Below are 18,375 nucleotides of genomic sequence, written 5' to 3' on the forward strand. Positions count from 1 at the left end.
TATTATATAAACGAACTGAAGCAAATGGAAAATATATAGTCATCAATGTTCTAACACAATACAAAGTTCAACGCTCTTACTTTCAGTTTATGAAATGGATTCGCAGATTGTGCGAGGAGCAGCTCAACTACACCCAGATGACCTCCAGCGCATGCCAACGAAAGTGGTGTATGATCATTGTTTGTTGTTTGACGATTAACATCGGCGCGTTTCGAGATCAGAAATTGGACAGTACACAAATGGCCCGCTCGACAAGCTTTCATTAGTGGTGTTCTACCGCCTTCCGATTCATGTTCCTTAAATACAAACGATTGATATATAGGTAACTCGACAATGATAAAATTCAAAGTCACAGGATAATATAGAAATATTATTTCGAAATATATAAAAACAAAGTTAAACTAATCTAGTCTAGTCTAGTCTCTAGACTAGTCAAATCTCATCTAACGTAAAAATAAAATGTATTTGCAAATGTCAATCATCAAAATGTACGTACTAGATCAGCGCCAAATTGCAATAAAAGATCAGCAACGTCAGTGTGACCGTTTTCGCACGCATATGTCAATGCCGTATCTCCCGTTTGTGTCTGAGCATGAACATCCGCCGCAGATTCCAGCAAATATCGGACAAGATCTAAGTGTCCCTCCTGCGCAGCCTCCATTAGGGGAGTAGATGCGCCCAGCTCGATATCCGCTCCCGCTTTGATTAAAAAATCGGCAACCTCCAAGAAACCGCCGCAACAAGCCAGGGTGAGCGCAGTTTCCTGAGTTTCCTCAGTTTGGGCATTGATGTTTGCACCTTTTTTAATAATCACACACACACATACACATATATATCGTATTCGTTTACAATCAATCATTGTTGTTTAACGATTCAAACGAAAAACGCGTTACGTACCCTGACTTAGAAGTAAAGCGACCATTTCTTCATGTCCTTCACGCGCTGCTTCCATCAACGGCGTGTACCCTTCGTCGTTCACCTCCTCGATGTTTGCTCCACGTTCGATCAGAAGCATCGCTAAATCCACGTGACCCCCACAAGCAGCTAATGTTAATGGCGACTCGAAACTATCCGTCGGCATATTTACTTGGGCACCGGAATCTAAAAGTAAACGCGCAACTTCGACGTGACCGTCCATTGATGCCTCCATGAGAGCGGTATGCATCTCGTCCGTTTTATGCTCCTGTAAAAATGTACAGGAACAATGTAAAATCTTTAAATATTAATATGAAAAAATTACCGAACACCACTGTTTAACGTCTTATGATTAATCGCGTTAGATATCTCTCAATAATTTTAAACATCTTTTTTCATATGATCCTTTGCCACATGGTTCTGACTGAAAGGTACATTGTAAACTACGGTAGTCGGGCATGATCAAGTACGTGGCGTTTTAGACGCGCAAAGATAGGACACTCGGCGAACCAATCGATGCGTTACTTGATGAGTAACGATAACAGTGTAATCATTAGTCAGGTTCACGAGAGCCTCACTTTTCTTGCCCGTTGAAAATAATGCAGTTCTTAAATAATTCCAAGAATTCCGTAGATAAGAAAATCTTTCTTTTCTTTCTCGAAACTGATCGAAAGACAGTAATCTCCTATCTACGTTGTTAGTGTAACGCGATAATATTTAACCTGCGTTTTCCTAATATCCTTATATACATATATACCCCAGAGAATACTCAAGGGAGGATTGTTACCTGATCTGCGCCAGCTTCTAGCAAGAAGCGAACCATCTCTAAATGTCCCTTGTAACAAGCCAATGTCAATGCAGATTCTTTAAATTCATTGGAATGAGTATTGATGCCAGCTCCACGTTCAAGCAAGATTTTAGCGACTTGAACGTGCCCGGCGCTCGCTGCTTCCATTAGAGGTGTATGACCATTCTCATTGTGATCTTCAACATTGGCCCCTGCATCTAACAAGACACGCACGACCTCTTCGTGTCCACCAGCGCATCCGTACATGAGAGGTGTGTTGCCTTTGGTCAAAATAAAAGTACATTTTCAATTATCATCGGGCCAAAACAACGCCGAGGTAACCCCGACAATATTTATACATTGGCGAAAGGAATTTTAGCGCGTCGTTAAGCTTTATGGCTCTGGCAGACTAGCGCGACGCGAGATAATCTAATGGGCGTACGGTCTTTGTGGGAAAGCTGCGTGCTTTCCCATAAAACCTGTACGCTTTGGATAATCGCGCGTCGCGTTGTCGCGCTGGTCTGCTAGAGCTATGGGGCGTCACGGTGTTGAATTGAACGAAACTGACGAATTATTTCTTTACCTGATGTAGACTGAGCATTTACATCAGCCCCGTGAGCAATCAGCAAAGTTACGATATCTACATGCCCCGCACTAGCAGCTTCCATCAAAGGGGTGCAGTCCCCCTTGATGCCACGGTCTTCTACATTAGCATTCATCGCCAAAAGAACCTGTTTTGTAGAAAAAACGCAGTAACAGATAAATTTCAACAGCCTACAAAATTAATTTCGAATATAAATCATCTTACATTACAATTGTACGATTACAATGCCAACTTCATGCCCATTGATTAGCACGAGTTTGATAAACAAGAAAAAAAAAGTTGAAGCATAGAAGACTGACGTTTCGAAGAATGTTTCCGTGTAAAAGCGTATTTCACGTACAGCGTCTCGTGTGATTCGTCCAACGTTGACGTTAAAGTGACCGGAATAAATTTCAGCGAATTAAAATTAATTTTCAATCTCGTAGTTCACACAGTTACACAAGAGTACAGGATTGGAAGCAAATGAGAAGGTCTTCCAGCCGCAAAGCTAAGCCAGAACTTATTTCCAAGATAAGGCAGCAATCGTTTACCACTAAACAATCATTCTGAGTGACTGTAATTACAGCGCAATACAAACAAAATTGAATTGCGTGGACACATTGTCCGACACATGCCGACACAGAGATCAAGTCTGTTTTTACAACTCTTACTACTTCACGGCGCGTGTCACGTGAAAGTGCAACATCACCGGATAATGCGTTCGATACGGAATTATTTTCTGATCTTCTCGCATAATGAGAATTACTGTACCAATGTATTATCACAGTCATTCAAACTGAACTGTTAACACCAATGACAACACCTGCACAAATACAGCAAACACAATGTTACGCATACGCAGTAAAATATGCATACCGGGGATTTAACAAAATGACAAAGGGGAAGAGACAGCATTTAATACCAAGCGCACACATGCACAAACGTACAATGCAACAATTTTATCAGAGGCACTACAAAGTATCTTTCAAAACGGAAGATTCTTTGGGGGGGAAAAAAAATTAGACAAACTTATGGGCAAATTAATGATTCCAGGATCAAGCTTGTCGCGCACACACGCACATACACACAGACATACACAACACGCGTAACAAAGTTTGTTAAACGTGTGAACCGTAAATTTTTTATCCACACGCGTAACAGGTCGAGCACCCCGGTGCACCTTAAAGTAACGAAGCTGCTTGTGAAGCGACATACATGGTGTCTGACATCGAATGGTGTTAGTGGAAGTTCTGGAAGTCTCATTTGAGAGGATCTCTGTGGAACTCTATGAAACGCTATGGAGCTCTACGATTGTCAACTGGATCCAAACCTGAGCAAGTTCGTAGTAACCAGCTGAGCACGCCAGAGAGAGCAGACTCTCCCCCTCCTCGGTAGTCTCGTGGACACTCCGGCCCTCCGTTAACAATTTCCGAACGGTACCGACGTCACCGTCGGTGCATGCCTCGATGAGGGAGCGCTTTTCGTTCGGCGTACGCGGATTATCGCTGCGCATACGTGTTAATGCTGCCGCGGCCTCGTCCAACGCGCAGGACACGCTCGACGTTAAGCGACGGAGCACCTCGTGGTCGGCCAGCTGCTTCCCATCGGCCGACGACAGCTTCCCGATGCCGGCCGCTTCAAGTAGTGCCTCGAGGCGCGCCTGGGTCTCGGGGTCCACGGAGCGCTCGGAATCGTCAGTCGTCAATAGGTATTTCGACGACTCGGGATGATCTTCGTCCAATTCGACCTGATCGATCGGAAAGCCGTCCACCTGCAACGAAACATCCGTCGGTAAGCCGAACAATGTCTATGCAACCATGTAAGTGGGGGACGGAAGAAGAAAAAAAAAGGAAAGAACGGAAGAATCGGACTGAAAAGTCAGGTCTGTGCTATTTTACACCTCATTTGTCTACAATCGATCTCACGCCCGGTCGTGATTACACGTTCCACGCTTCATCTCTCGCACATCGACATCCAACAAAGACACCCCGAGATCCTGGTGATCGATCGAGAGATCGGGCTCGTCAAGGGGGAGGAGGGGAGGGGGGGACGACCGGACGTGCTCGCGTTATCGGCGCGCGTAGCCGCGGCCGCGGGACAATAAACGTAAATCGGGAACGCCGGGTGAAAGTATAATTGTGTGTTTTCTAGGCGAACGGCGGCGGCAGCGGCAGCGGCAGCGGCGGCGGCGGTGGCGGCAGCAGCTACGACGATAAGTGACGTTACGGAGAGCGCTTAACGCTCGGCGATGCGCGCGGCCGTTCCCCCCCACCCCCGCCGCCCCGCCGCGCGAAGGAGGAGCGGCCCCACGACGATGACGACGATGACGACGACGACGGCACTGACACTACCACGACCTATGGCATATCCCGCCGTGCACAACTCGCGTGTAATAATACCTACGCGCGAGCCATGCGTCGTTCTTCCGCTGGCCGCCTCCCCTCACCCCGCCGCGAGGCACGATCGGCCGAGGCAGCGCGAGGACGGTCGGGAGACGTGCATCCGCGTCGCGAGTGCACTCGCGTGCACAACAGGGGGCAGACGAGGACGGCGACGGCGACGGCGACGGCGACGGCGACGACGACGACGACGACGGCGATCTACGCCGATGGCACTTGCCCTTCCACGTCGTCAACGAAGGTGGAGACGTGGGAGACGCGCGACAGACGAGCACCGTGCCAACTGCCGCTGCCGCTGCCTATAGAATAATATGGTGGCTACCGAGCCGTACGCGGTCGCTTCTCCACGCGTGCATCGACCAGCGACCGCCACGAGCGCGGTGTCGACGACCAACAACGCCGCGCCTCGCACCGTAGCGCAAACGCCAACGGGGGGCCGAACCGGCGGCCGGAGGGAGGGGGGGCCGAGCGAGCGAGCGAGCGGGCCGAGCGGTCGCGGGCGTGCGAAGCGTACGCGATCCCGCGAGCGAGCTTGGCGCGGCCGAGAGGTTGGCTCGGCCCGCGGACGGGCTAATCGGCACCGCGGACTCGTGCGCGGACGAGAACTCGCGAGGCGATAACGCGGCGTACTCGCGCAAGGCCCGTCAGGTGGCGCGCCCGGCGGCGCGACGGTGCGACGAACGCGCGGCGCGCACACACAGTTACGCGCGCGCGCGCGCATGCACACGCACGCACACGTCGGGTACACGCGCGCGCATGCGTGTGTGTGTGTATGTGTGTATGTGTGTTCGTACGCGGCTTCCTGCGGCGTGCGATATTCACACTTATGCCATGTGTGCGCGCGCGCGCATACGGGCTGGCGAGAGGCTCGCGTATGTAGTAACTCGCGTACACGGTCGGTCTCGCGCGCGCGCGCGCGGTATTCGCTACGCTTATACTTGACGCGAGACACTACCGTGTCTCGCGACGTATGTACCCGACACACAAACGAGACACGTACACATGCCAGTCATTCTTCTCTTCCTTCGCTCTTTCTCCTTCATTCGCTCTCCCTCCCCTAGCGTCAACCCCCAACCCCCTCCCCCCCCATCGGTTACTCTCGCGCGCGCAGAGAGGGGCACGGGGATGCCGGAGGTGGGATGGGAACGGCATTCGAATACTGCACCTCGGTGGCCGCGATGCTCTCCCCGTGGACATCAGAATGAAGGTGGAAGTCGTTGCCGTGGCAGTGCGCGCACGCTTGCACTACCAGCCGAGAGAAAGGAGTGGAAGGGGCGGGCGAGAGGGAAGGAGGGGAGGGCGGAGGATGGGAATTGCGTGAGCGAGTCGCGAGAGAGGAAAAACCGGAGCCGGAGAGGCGAGAGCGACGTGCCGTCGACGGCCCGAGGAACCGTCGTCGGTGTCGTCGGACGGCGACGACGACGACGTCTGTTAGCGCATTACGTATATATCCCAGGGGGTTATATAACCCTTTCCCGATGCACGAATTCCCCGCTGACGTTCCTCCTTTCTTTCCTTCCACCGCCACCCCCCCCTCCCTCCCGTTCGCCCAGGCCCCCGCCGCGTCCCTTCGTCCCACCGCGGCGAGGTTCTACGGCCTCTACGGCGGGACTGGCCATCTACGTGCACGCACACCTCCTCCTAAGCCGGCGGTATCTAGCGAAGCGGAGACCACCTGGTGGCTGATACGAAACCTAACGTCGGGCAACGAACACGTCGGGATAACGATAAACTCGGAGCGGGTGGGTGGATAGGGTGGTAGGAAAGGTGGATCGTGGGGAGGGGCACGTTTCGACGCCTTCGTGCGATCGCGGGGCCCTTCGGGGCGACCTCGAGCCAAGCATCCGATTGAACTCGGCAGCACCCCCGGACCTGGTCGCGACGAGGGTCGCTTCAAAATTTCCCCCCGGCTCGCACGGGAAACGAGATTCTCCGATTCATTCGCGAGCCGACTGGCCGAGAGTGTCGCGCGATAATCGATCAACTTGCTACCTTTCTCGAAGTCTTAAAAAAAAAATTGCATCCATGCTAACGAAATAAATAGTTAACAGATATCGCTTCGTAAATTAATCGAGCTGTCTACCAATGTCCCTCACTGGCCTCGATCCTTCATTGCTGTTTACGGATTTCATTTAAAGGATTTACTTGGCTACGCGAAGGGATGTGCGAAGTCACGCGGCTTCACAGATCCGTTTACTGATGTAGCAGACGTATATCTGTTCGCACGTAGAAAGCGAAAAGGGCCGAACGCGCGTACTCGACTTTGCCACACGTTTTTACACGGCGTACATAAATACAAGTGTTATGTACGTATGCGCGTATGCACGTATAGGCCTTGACAAGAGAGAGGAGGACGAAACAAAGTCTAGCAAACTAAAACCAATGTTACAATATTAGACGAGAAAGAAATAGCTTCGCGACTATGCGTACTTCAATGTCGACATCGGCAGAATGTCCGTTTTGGGCTCGGGATATCGTCGATTAACTAACGTTTGCACGATTCCCTACAAATTTAAAAAAAAAATGAACATCAGAAATGCAATTCCGACGAATTTAATTGGAATTACTATCCAAATATAATCTTAGTTCTTCAGTCGTAATGGCTTCCGGATGGTTGCCGCGTCCGTTTGCAATGTGGTGCCGACGTTTCGCAAACATGGCAGTGTGCACCATCAATCTTAGTTCGTTTAAAAAGTCAAAATGAATCAAAAGGAATTAGAAATATTGTTTAAAAAGCTGCAAGCTTTCGAGCTCTCTTGCGTATTCAAAAATTGCTCGTTAAATTAATCCCTTTATTAAAGAAATTCCTACCTACCGCAAAACTAAGTGCCTTGACTTAATTTCAGCTTGGCAAGGAATTGGATTAACAGTGGGAAGGAATAGATTTATGAGCTGCTCTTCTATACCAACAAAAAAATGCAGTGACTAAGAATACTAGTTTCTGTTGATGTACCGTTAAGATCTCAAACCGTTGAATTAGGCAGAGTGGGAATCTTAACGTCAGCTTAGCGCCAATAAATGAATATTTTAACATCAAATATGTAGAGGAGCTTAATCTTAAACGGAATATTTAAATACGAATTTCTGCCAGCTGAAATAAATTCATCAGTTCGACGTGTTAACGTTATGTTAATACCACGAATATTTCGATCACGGAGATAACACAGGAGAGTTTAACATTTTAATGCAATGCAAAATTGAATTGCAGGTGAAAAAATTTTAACGTTTTCAATAAATTCTGATACATTTCAATAGCGGTTTCTCGGAGCGCGTTTATTTTTCTAGCGCGTTTATTTTTACATCCTATTAGATATTTTTGATAGAGAAAATCAGTTTAACATTGAATCAGCCTTGTTATCTCGTTATGTACCCAATTTTTTGCCAACGCTCTGAGCGTCTAATTTTGGACTTTGGCATTAATTAGCACTCGATTTTGCAATATGTTTCAATTTATCTAGTGCGGAGGGATTGATCTACCAGTAAATGGAAAAATATTTACAGTCTAGTCTGGAGGAGATAGTGAAGAGATACTGAAGGAAGCCGTAATTGAGAAATTCAACTTGGTACAGCGATAGAATGGTTGCAACACTTTTGTCAATGGGTTTAGGAACGCGCAGTTAGATTCAGGTTTGTTCTAAAAGATTTTCACTAATTTTACTCGAGAAATAGATCGGAAACGGTCAAAATGGTCTCAGAATGGCCATCGAGTAAAATATTCCCCGACGAAGATCTTGGAACGTAACCCTGGATCCAAATGTACGTTCCTGAACTCATAAAAAAAAAGTATCGCAACCATTCTGCCCGTCACTGTACAAATAAGCAACGTGTGGATTACGATCCTCCCCAACCATAGATGAAGAAGAAATTACATCAATTACGATCGGCCTTGATTAATCTTGGTATTATCGGACATTACGCGCGATTGCGAAAGCGTTTACAGCGATAATCTGTGTCAAGTAAAGTCCGATTGGCCACTATACGGTTTTTAGGTTATAATCCTATAAGTAGCAAGTGGCGAGAAGTTAAGCGAGGTTAAGCGTTAATCGAGAGTCCGTTGCTCGAAACGCGCCAGGATTGCACTTGGAACGAGTAGACTGGGATACTTTTTTTCCCCCCCTTCTTTCTGGGTTGCGATCTTGCTCGCGATGCATAGAACAGGAAATGAGGCTAGAGTTAACACTCGCACAACCGGATCTTAATTCCAATCGCGTAGTACAAGTCAATTGACTTCCGGTTAATAATTTCCCATCCGCTTCTGGAGTGTATAATTTAACGCAGCGGAGGAAAACCATCTCCTTTGTTTTGTTTCTTTCGGAGTCAACACCGAAACTCTCGTATCGACACGATTCGCTACTCGACCTCGGTTGATTAGCGCTAATTTCTCTAAATTATCCTCAACCGTCCGCGCCACAGGCAAGAATGTAATCCAGAAAGAAACTGCGTTAGGCGAACCAGACTGGCGCGATCGGTGAAACTTATAGTGTTTCGACTGACTGGAACTGACATGGGTTTTAGCGCTCCTGGAGCGTTTAACTTAAAGCGAGGGGAAAACCGCTGAGGGCATTGTGGTGTACAAATTTACGGCATTATAAAGATAAAATAGGATAAAATAAGATAAAGTAATGCCCACTGGACATTATTGGGCATTGGTATAATTTTGGTCAGCTGTTTCCCCCTCGACCTGAAGATACTAGGAACACATGTTCGACCGAAAATGTGTTATTAATCTGGGTTAGGTTCTAGTTACAATGTTCTTTGTAATTTCACGATAAAATCGAAATATCTATTGGTAAACTTACGCGTTATTATCGTCAAAGAAAGCTTTGTTCTACAATAAACGCGCACGTATAACCTGATTGTAACCTTACAAAGCTTCTTGGCGCTGATGGATCAATTCGCATTGGTACGGGTCGAACGGGTGGCATTTGGGTCATTTGTCTAGTAACCTAAAACAAAACTCGTGGCGTCATTAATCGCTCCCGGAGCGATTAATCCTGGTCCAGTCGGAAACGCTGTTAGCCTCGTGGAATATTCTTTTCAAATCCGTTTCCTCTTGAACTCGGATTTATATCGCCGGGGTCGCTCCCTCGAGCGACGGCCCGGCGATACCCAAAACATTAGGCTGGTTTCCCCGATACGGTAGCCGTGAAGTTGACGGAGACAAATTGTGCTGCGAGAGCTGTGCCTGCGAGTCTAACGTCCATTCCCATCGATGCAAATTGGAAGGAACGCGACAGAAACGGACGCAAGGGTAACTTCGATTAGAAGCAAATAACTCTGGCTAGCTACTGGAGAGGAGACCTAAGATAATTTCCCATCTCTTTCCAATTCTTAGAGGTGGAAAAAAGTAGGCCCGGTTCTCGGGGGCAAAAGGGGGAAGCGAGTTAAACCGAGATCAAAGTTAATCCGCGTGGAAAACGGACCCAAGGATGACTCTGACTAAACTCCGACTGACCTATTGAATGGGGACTTGTTCCACTATCGTGTCGACCCGGCGAGGAAAGCTCGACGTAGAAATTATGCCGAATCGACGTCGAAGTAAAAAAACGAGGGGGGGAAACCGCTGACCAAAATCTCGCACACCAATGCCCAGTTGGCATTACTTTGTCTTATTGATCTTGTTTTATCTTATTTTATCTTTATAATTCCCCAGCAAGGCCTAATGCCCAAAAAATGCCTAGTGATGCCCAGTAATGCCGCAAATCTGTACGTCACAATGTCCTCAGCGGTTTACCTCTCGTCCGACACTTTTCTTGAAGGTTCGAGGCGAGGGGGAAACCGCTGATCAAAATCTTGTACACCAATGCCCACTGGGCATCACTTTATCTTATTTTATCTTATCTCGCAATCCTAGAGTCCAAATGTAAGCATGTACTCTTCAGTAAAATAATTTGAATACCTTGTTAGACTTGGCCTTAATCATATGTCGTTACTGTGTTTTATTTTATCCTTATAGTTAATCCTTATAGTGCCCAAAAAATGCCCTAGCAATGCCCAGTAATGCCGCAAATCTGTACATCACAATGCCCTCAGCGGTTTCCCCCCTCGTAAAAAGATCAACATCGCATCGACGTCAATCGACCGATCGCATCTCGCTGAGGTAATTAACCCGTCGTTGTTCAACGACGCGGAGGGCAGGGGAGGGATTAGATTAGAAACGACGGGCTGAAAATTTCGGCGGTCCCGCTCCCGGCTACGGCCGAGCGGAATCGGGCCGAGGTCGACGACGGGGGCTTTGTACTCGCCGCGAGGGCCCTTCCCCGTCTACCGTCGGCCCGCGAACGCGGTGCGTACCGAGCGGAATACCGGTCTAGGGACACAACGCCGCTCCTGCTCCTCCGGGCGGCTTCAAATCCGATCCTCGCAAGCTCGCGCTTGCATTCCGCCTGAAGCTCGCCGCGGACCCGAGATTCGAGATTCGCCGCGTGACGCAGGCGGAGGAATGCCTCGCAGTCCACTTCACGCGTGTCTCCCTCCGTCCCCCTCCCGCCCCCCCAACCCCTCGCCCCTTCCCCCGCCACCTTCCTGCCTACGTACGCACGTTAGACGTCGCGCGTTCTCGCGAGGCTCTCGCGGAATGGAATCGACCCGCGCGACGACACGCCGATCGCGGTCAACTTCCGAGATTGTTAAAGAAGATCACTCGCCGGGTGGGAGCGGATAAAGGTCGGGGGAGACGCGATTTTACGGAGCGCCCGAGGGATCCTCTCGGTGCCTATCTGGGCGCCGCAGCCTCGCATTCCTCCGTGTAAACCCTCCGTTTCCACAGTCTATTTCAAGTTCGAGACCAGCGCTGCCAGGCGACGACGACGACGACGACGAATTGACGGATGAGAGCTTTCTTTCCCGAATTACACCGTCCGCTTTCGATCACTCGGAGAACTACACTTGAGAAAAAGAAAAAAAAAAGAGGATCGCTCGCCGCGGTCCTCGACTTCGATCTTGGTTTAAATCACCTTTCGTCTGCTTCCAGAGGCAACGGTTGGAAGGGAAAAAGATCGTTCGCCGACGTCGCTCGACTTCTCGATCTTGGTTTAAATCGTCTCCCGTCTCTCTCCGGAGGCGACGGTCGCACGGGGACGTGGGATGAATCGAGGCAAGATCAAACGTCGTGAAGACGGAAGGGAGGTTCGTTCCGCGCAGCTCGGAAGCGCGCGGAGAACGGAGTGTCCTCTTTCTTTCTTTTTTTTTTCTTTTTGTTTCCCGTTCCTCGGCGACGGGCTGAACTAGCCGGGAATCGACGCCGTTCGATTCGTTCCCGAACGCACCTCCCCGGTCGTACCTCCCGCGAGTGCCAGCCCGCCGCCGCGACGGAGGGAACCGTCCTCGGCATGGCGACGGCGAGTCATAACCTCGCCGCGTTCTCGCACGACTTCAACGTCCTCTTTCGCGCGTACACACCAGATATATGCCAGTGACACACGCGCGAGTACAGGCACACACGTACACGGGAATCGCACGTAGTTACCTGTGTGCGGGTAACGGGCGTGTGTAGACGGATATGTATATCTTACAGACACAGGGGGGGGGGAGAGAGAGAGAGAGAGAGAGAAAAAGAGAGAGAGAGAGCTAGAGCTAGAGACGTACGGAGACACATACACGTTCACGTAGATCGTTACGATCGATCCGGTATAACGAGCGCGTGCACGCGTAATGTCGCCGACATCCTCGGCGCGATACACGCGAAAGTGCGCGCTAATAGAGATAGGAAATGCCACAGGAAGCGCCAGCGGGTGGAAGGAGGTGGAGAGGCCGAGCGAAGGAAAGAGAGAGAGAGAGAAACGTGAGCTCGACGCCACTAATTCGAGATCGGGATTCAGCGCGTTCCTAGAACTGGCGAGCGCGATCCAACGGAGAGATAGCGCGTATCCGCCTCGCGACGACGATGACGAGGCCGAGACGGCGTCGGCGTCGCCGTCGTCGTCGTCTTCTTCGAAGACGGGGAGGAGGGGAAGAGCCACGACGACGGTAGAGCAGACTCGAGCGGTGTTTTTCTTTTTTTTTTTCCTCTCTCCCTTTCTTTTCCGCCGAGTAGGAACACGCTTGTTACGGCGAAGACGATGCTCTCGCCCTCCGAGAAGGCACGTACACGTATGCGCGTACACGGGCACAGGCACCGCTCGCATACACGCGCGAGCGAACGTTCTCGCGCTCTCTCTCTCTCTTTCTCCCCTCCCTTCTGTCTCTCGCTCGCTCGCTCTCTTTCTCGCTTCCTCTCCCGTTCCATCTTTCCGTCCCCTACCTTCTCCCTCTCTCACTCGTTCTCTCTTCTACTCTCGCGTTCCGTCCCCCGAGCACGGCGTGCACAGGGACAATCTTATCACGTTGCGCCTAGGCGAGCCCCACTCGCGCTCTCTTTCTCTCTCTCGCATCTGGCGAGCTTTACCTCGGAAACGCTGTCCTCCTCGCTCTCCGACGAGTCTGTCATAAAGCGCGGCTGCAGCTCGGAGAAGGTCTCAGTCTCCGATTTCGTAGGGCTTGAATTCGAGGACTGGGGAGTCGACGACGTTTTCCCAGTGTCTTCCCGGTGAACGTTCGTCGTCGAGGACGATGGCGGCGGCGATGCTGCTGCTGCTGCTGCTGCCGTTGCCGCTGCCGTTGCTGCTGCTGCTGCCGCTGCCGCTGCCGCTGCCGTTGCCGTTGCTACCGCTGATTGCTTCTCGTGGCTTTTCTTGCTATGCGAGGTCGATCCTTGTGCTACATTCTGCATCTTTACCCCCCAGATAAATCATATGACACACAGTTACCCCGCTGGTATAATTGTACCGCGGGCGAAGCACACACCGCGCACTCGGATACCCTCCGCGACTGCACGACAATAAGCTCTCGGGAGCGCACGGTCGTCGTCGTCATTCACGTAAGCTAATACCCGCCATTTTCTCACTATGGCCGACGACGGCGAGAGTCCTCGATACCTTGCCACCTCTCGCGAACGGCCGCGGATCGCACACATCCGTCGCCCGGCGATTCCGACGCTCGACGCGCCGCGTCGCCACCGCCGACGCGCGCAGCGCGTAATTTCAATCTGCCACGCCTTCTCGCGACGTGGATTCCACCCCGGGATCTACCGCGATAATCGTCGGAAAACGTCACCGAAGACCGATTAAATTCTTCACGCACTCGTGCATCCGGTATTCGCATTCGAGTGTCGATCCTCGTGCTTCTCAGAGAAGCGAAAAATGATCTTTTGAGCACTTAAATCTTGAGAATAACCGTCCGTACGATTAGAAGCAGATGGTCGGGACATTTCTTTTTTTAGTGCTTATCTGTTAGCCGATAGCATTGACGAAGGATATCGAATCGAGGGATATGAGGGCGCGATGGCAGACAACATCTGGGAAATTTTCTTCTGGACCGGGTCTTTATCTTTGTGTATTTTCCCTTGAAAATATTTATTTTTCTAAATCTCTTCAGAAATACTTATCCTCGTGTGTGCGCGCATGGGTATGCGAGTGAGAGTGTGTGTATATATATATAATCTAATTATTATACGGCAAACATTATGTTCCAGATGTACTGATCGTGTAACAAATATATTTCAAGCGTTATTCGCAAGACCGTTTATACACATACATACTTGAAAAAGTATTAATAAATAAATCTTGCCGGAAATCCCGTCTAAAAGGACACGAATTCAACTCGTGGCAGAAGCTACACCTTGACTTCGGCAGATGTGTCATCGCTTGACTCCGTCATTTACACCCCCGTTCGCTTCTATTACAAGAACGGTTCGATGTCGATCTCCATCGCGGAACACGGGAAGTTCAATTCGAACTTGGCGAGTACGTCGGGATGTAAAACCCCCGTCTTTCCTATCGCCTTGCCGTAGCAGACAATTTCGGCGCATCGTTGGGGGAAAAACATCGGATCTGCAAAGTACGAGCGGTTAATTCTTACGTCGTTCGACATCTTATTTCGTAAATTTTGTACCCCATCGTTTCGATCTTATCGCGCAAATTTTATATCCCGTTGTTATTCGATCGATATGCTCTGGCAGCCGTGCATCTTACCATCGGCTGCGCGCAGGTAATATCCATCCTCGTCTTTGTTAACGCTCCAGGGTACCTCCAGCAGTAGTAACACTCGGTCTATCAGGCCGTGAATTACCTCGAAACCAGCAGACTTATTACCGTATACCGCGCATAAACGGCGATTGTTGCGCGCACCGACCTCCGCCGTGTCGTCTCGCAGCACAACGTCGGAAACTTCGAACAGCTTGTGAGGCAAAGGCATTTTCTTATTCGCAGCTATCGTCTTGAGTAATCCCGATAAAAGCGTGGTGCGCGCGACCTGCGGCAATTTTACACTTGTTAAAATAATTTACACGTTTCAATTTAAACGACTGCAATCTAAAATATTCCAATATTCTCGTTCCGTCTTTCAACTTTCGTACTGTTAAAATCTTTATCTTCCAATTCTTAACCACTTAAATTCTGTAAATTTAATTTCTCTTTACGCACTGTCCTCTCGCAAGTAGCAAGTATGAAGTAGTTAGAATATTGACTACTTATTGCATATAAATTGCATATAAAATATTTAGTATCTTCTGTTCTCTACGCTAAATTAATTACGCGCCTAACAACATTCTTTGTGCCACGTGAAACATATGTCGTTTGAATGAATGGGCAGAGGTGAAGGAGAAGTTAAAAGTAGAACTGGACAGTCCTGATTGTACGTTTCCGGCGACGTTAATGAGACAGTGTAGACTTAACGTGTCACTCGATTCACCTGGAACTCCAAAGTTTTTGGATTGGATATGTGAACTGCCGGTACGTCCTCTATCTTGTGTCCCAATTTGTCAGCTACATCCTCACGCGAACACTGTAAAGTAATTAGACGTAAATTAGAACGCGATTTTCAAAGACAGTGTACTCTCAAAGATGAAAAAGAGTTACTCGAAACACACCAGAGAGAAGGTCAGTGCCTCGGTGAATCCCGCTTGGGCTAGTTCTGATCGTAAATGGTCGGTAAGCTTGTTGAGTGGGAACTGCAATGCACACACGCACATAAGTTGTACAGCAATGTACGAAATCGTATTCAGCCGCAGAACATTTACCTCTGCCGCGATGGTCGATATATTTGGTACTATCTTCTCTATTTCGTTATATCCGTAGGCGATGGCGATGTCCTCATAAATATCACAAGTGTGTATCACATCGTGCCTCGTTGGTGGTATTTCCACCATTAACATATCCTTGTCTTTCACCTTGGATTTTAAAGACATCTTTGACAAGAGCTCCGCGACTTGACCCGGCGTTTGCCTGCATACACGAGGATACCGCGAGAATGTTTTTAACCGACTACTTTGTCATCTGCAATTATTATTGCACGCATCGTAGAAAATATTTGATTACGCACTTAATACCAATATAACTAATCGCTTTGTTAGAATTGACTTCTTCCGTTCGATATTTCAATTCTGGGTAATAGAAAGTTTGAGATACATCGGATTGAAGAGTGGGATATATTACTTCCACAATTTCGGCGGTGTACTTCGTCTTGCAATACTGACTGAAAGCACAGACTATGGTGTCCACCACTATCTTCGCCTGCAGGTTATTTGTGATAACTTGTAATAATTCGTGATAAAATATTTTACCTTATATATTAGTGATATTAATTATTTGCGCCTTACACTTTCAAATCATTCTTAACAAGATCGCCTGCAAATAAAACTAAATCAGAATTATACCAATGTGTACCTTCGTAAGATCAGTCGCTGTACATTCGATGAAAATATTTTTTGTATCGAGTGTAATCTTGGAATGATCGCCATTGATGATAGGAGGGAGAGATAGAACAACTCCATTACTATCGTATATCACCGGATAAACGGGACTGTCTTTAATGATGGGTAAATATTGTTTGAGCTGTGCATGCGTCTGCAAGCATTAGAGACATACGGTTACAGAGATTACAAAGAATTTCCTCTTTTGCACAAAATTACTTACAGAACTAACATGGTGAGATACGTATACTTACTGCATACAGCTGCATGATTTCTGCTCCTGTATATTCTTTGTCTTGATTAAGCGGTTTGAAACGTATCTCCGATGGTGGTCTGGCGTCGTACAGGAACGGGCCTTTAACTGTGTCCAGGTCGTGAGTGCCGATAGAGACTAGACTGCGTTTTCTTCCTATATTCTGATGCAGCTTGTCTTGAAGGTCGATGAAGTTGTTGTAAGACTCTTGTGTCAAGGTAACGTTTCTCAAAATCGCAGCGACTATGTGTTCCCTTACTTTTAAGCACTGAAGCGCAACAAGATCAATTATTTCTTGTGCCAAATGAAACATATATTTTTCATAAATATTATGCATACCTCCGGGCTCATTGTAATTCTCTCCATTCCCGCCGTTGGTCTTATTGCCTTGTAACGTGGAGTAGGTATCCTGTTTAGAAAAACCAGTTAATAAATTTTATATGTTGGATCTGAATATTATACTTAACAACTTCTACCACTTGTTACCTAAACCATAAAAATCTAAAATGTATTTACTTGTTCAAGAATATAAGCAGACCAGTGCTCAGGCCCTCCAGACACAAGAGATCATATCTGTTGGCGGGTACATCGATCTTGTATATAACTTCCTCAGAGGCGTCCACGCCATGGTCAGAACCTTGTTCTTTCGCTATCATCTGCTTCTCCGTGGTCTATTTGCAAAAGATCAAGTAACTATCGTAAAGTTTAATGCAAATGCAAGAATTATTGGACGATTAAGAGCTTAATGCTCACCACTTCGTCCAGCTCCAAACCAAACTTGAAGCACAACACTTGGAACTCGTCGTCAGCTAGAACAGAGTTGCAAAGTCGGAAAGGCAAGCTTAACAGTAAACCAATAGACTTCGTGCACCGCAAAGCAGCAAGCTGGTAGTCGTAATGTCAACAGATAATAAATACAATGCAGGGGCTCCGATTACAGACCTCGCATGGGATGATGCAATCCATACGTCACACATACACATAATAGTTTATACATTTATGATACATAAGCCACTTTTACTGATACTATGGCAGTATAAGTGAAAGATATATGTAACTTACAATATGTTTTGCCCAACGCTTTAAACAGCAAGTCGCGTTTTACTCCAATAGTCGGCATCTTTCTAGCACAACAGTCTCGACGGGATCAAGTAAATCCTCGATATTCTTAGCGTTTTATCCTCCTCGCGGAAATGTCAGGTTTCTCGTTAATTTACCTATAATGAAATTAATCTTTCTGTAACGAATATATTTAACGCGCCGTCGAGTGTAGCTCGAGTTTTTAAAATTCCTCAAGTCCTCTGCTTCTCTCTGGACACTAATGACCTCGTGTGCTCTCGCGCGACTTCTCTTTCGCAATTGTTACTGTGTATTTCATATTACTCTTTACTACAATGCTAATTTCTCTCAGGAAGGTCCAGACGGCTGACCTCGTGTGCTCCCGTGCGACTCCTTCGTCGCGATTGTTACCGTGTCTTTTATATTATTTTTTATCATATTACAATGCTAATTTCTCTTAGAAAGGTCTAGATAGCTTTTAGACGTTTCACTTTAATGTTCTTTTACCAGCTTTCAATATCATATGGATACGGAATCCCCGATCTCTCTAGCTCGGAACTTCTAACCTCAACGAACCTAACCTATCTCGAGACTCCAGGTCTGAATTCAGGTAATTTTCGGAAGGGGCGGAGGGCGCCAAAATTTAAACCA

General features: G+C 48.1%; 2 protein-coding genes across 2 annotated transcripts in view; both read right to left on the minus strand.

The window, feature by feature from the left end:
- LOC105560521 (ankyrin repeat domain-containing protein 17) overlaps positions 1-13,996 on the minus strand; it is a 31,916-nt gene extending 17,920 nt beyond the window's left edge. Inside the window, exons 1-7 of the mRNA XM_012009696.1 lie at positions 13,071-13,996; positions 3,616-4,056; positions 2,286-2,433; positions 1,703-1,983; positions 898-1,183; positions 497-798; positions 81-296 (exon numbers count right to left, since the gene is read on the minus strand). Coding sequence (XP_011865086.1) covers positions 81-296; positions 497-798; positions 898-1,183; positions 1,703-1,983; positions 2,286-2,433; positions 3,616-4,056; positions 13,071-13,394 — 1,998 coding nt within the window. The 5' untranslated portion in view covers positions 13,395-13,996. The remainder of the gene's footprint in view (positions 1-80; positions 297-496; positions 799-897; positions 1,184-1,702; positions 1,984-2,285; positions 2,434-3,615; positions 4,057-13,070) is intronic.
- A 202-nt stretch (positions 13,997-14,198) lies between these two features.
- On the minus strand, positions 14,199-18,331 carry LOC105560520 (probable phenylalanine--tRNA ligase beta subunit). The gene is made up of 13 exons (XM_012009695.1): positions 18,232-18,331; positions 17,728-17,882; positions 17,419-17,474; positions 17,182-17,336; positions 17,005-17,074; positions 16,667-16,933; positions 16,387-16,566; positions 16,043-16,233; positions 15,741-15,945; positions 15,591-15,671; positions 15,413-15,505; positions 14,695-14,974; positions 14,199-14,553 (listed from the first exon to the last, which is right to left on the minus strand). Exons 2-13 carry the CDS (start codon positions 17,783-17,785, stop codon positions 14,402-14,404), a joined length of 1,788 nt encoding a protein of 595 aa, XP_011865085.1. The 5' UTR covers positions 17,786-17,882; positions 18,232-18,331; the 3' UTR covers positions 14,199-14,401.
- Positions 18,332-18,375: the final 44 nt, after the last annotated feature.

Source organism: Vollenhovia emeryi, unplaced genomic scaffold (assembly GCF_000949405.1).
Source record: "Vollenhovia emeryi isolate VEMERY1.0 unplaced genomic scaffold, V.emery_V1.0 DF939228.1, whole genome shotgun sequence".
NCBI lineage: Eukaryota > Metazoa > Arthropoda > Insecta > Hymenoptera > Formicidae > Vollenhovia > Vollenhovia emeryi.

Excerpts from the sequence above, each read along its gene's own strand:
- LOC105560520 (XM_012009695.1), bottom strand. The coding sequence starts at position 17,785 with ATGCCGACTATTGGAGTAAAACGCGACTTGCTGTTTAAAGCGTTGGGC. Across the intron at positions 16,567-16,666 it reads AAATCATGCAGCTGTATGCA|ACGCATGCACAGCTCAAACA; the intron begins GTAAGTATACGT and ends TAATGCTTGCAG. Across the intron at positions 15,506-15,590 it reads AGGCACTGACCTTCTCTCTG|TGTTCGCGTGAGGATGTAGC; the intron begins GTGTGTTTCGAG and ends ATTACTTTACAG.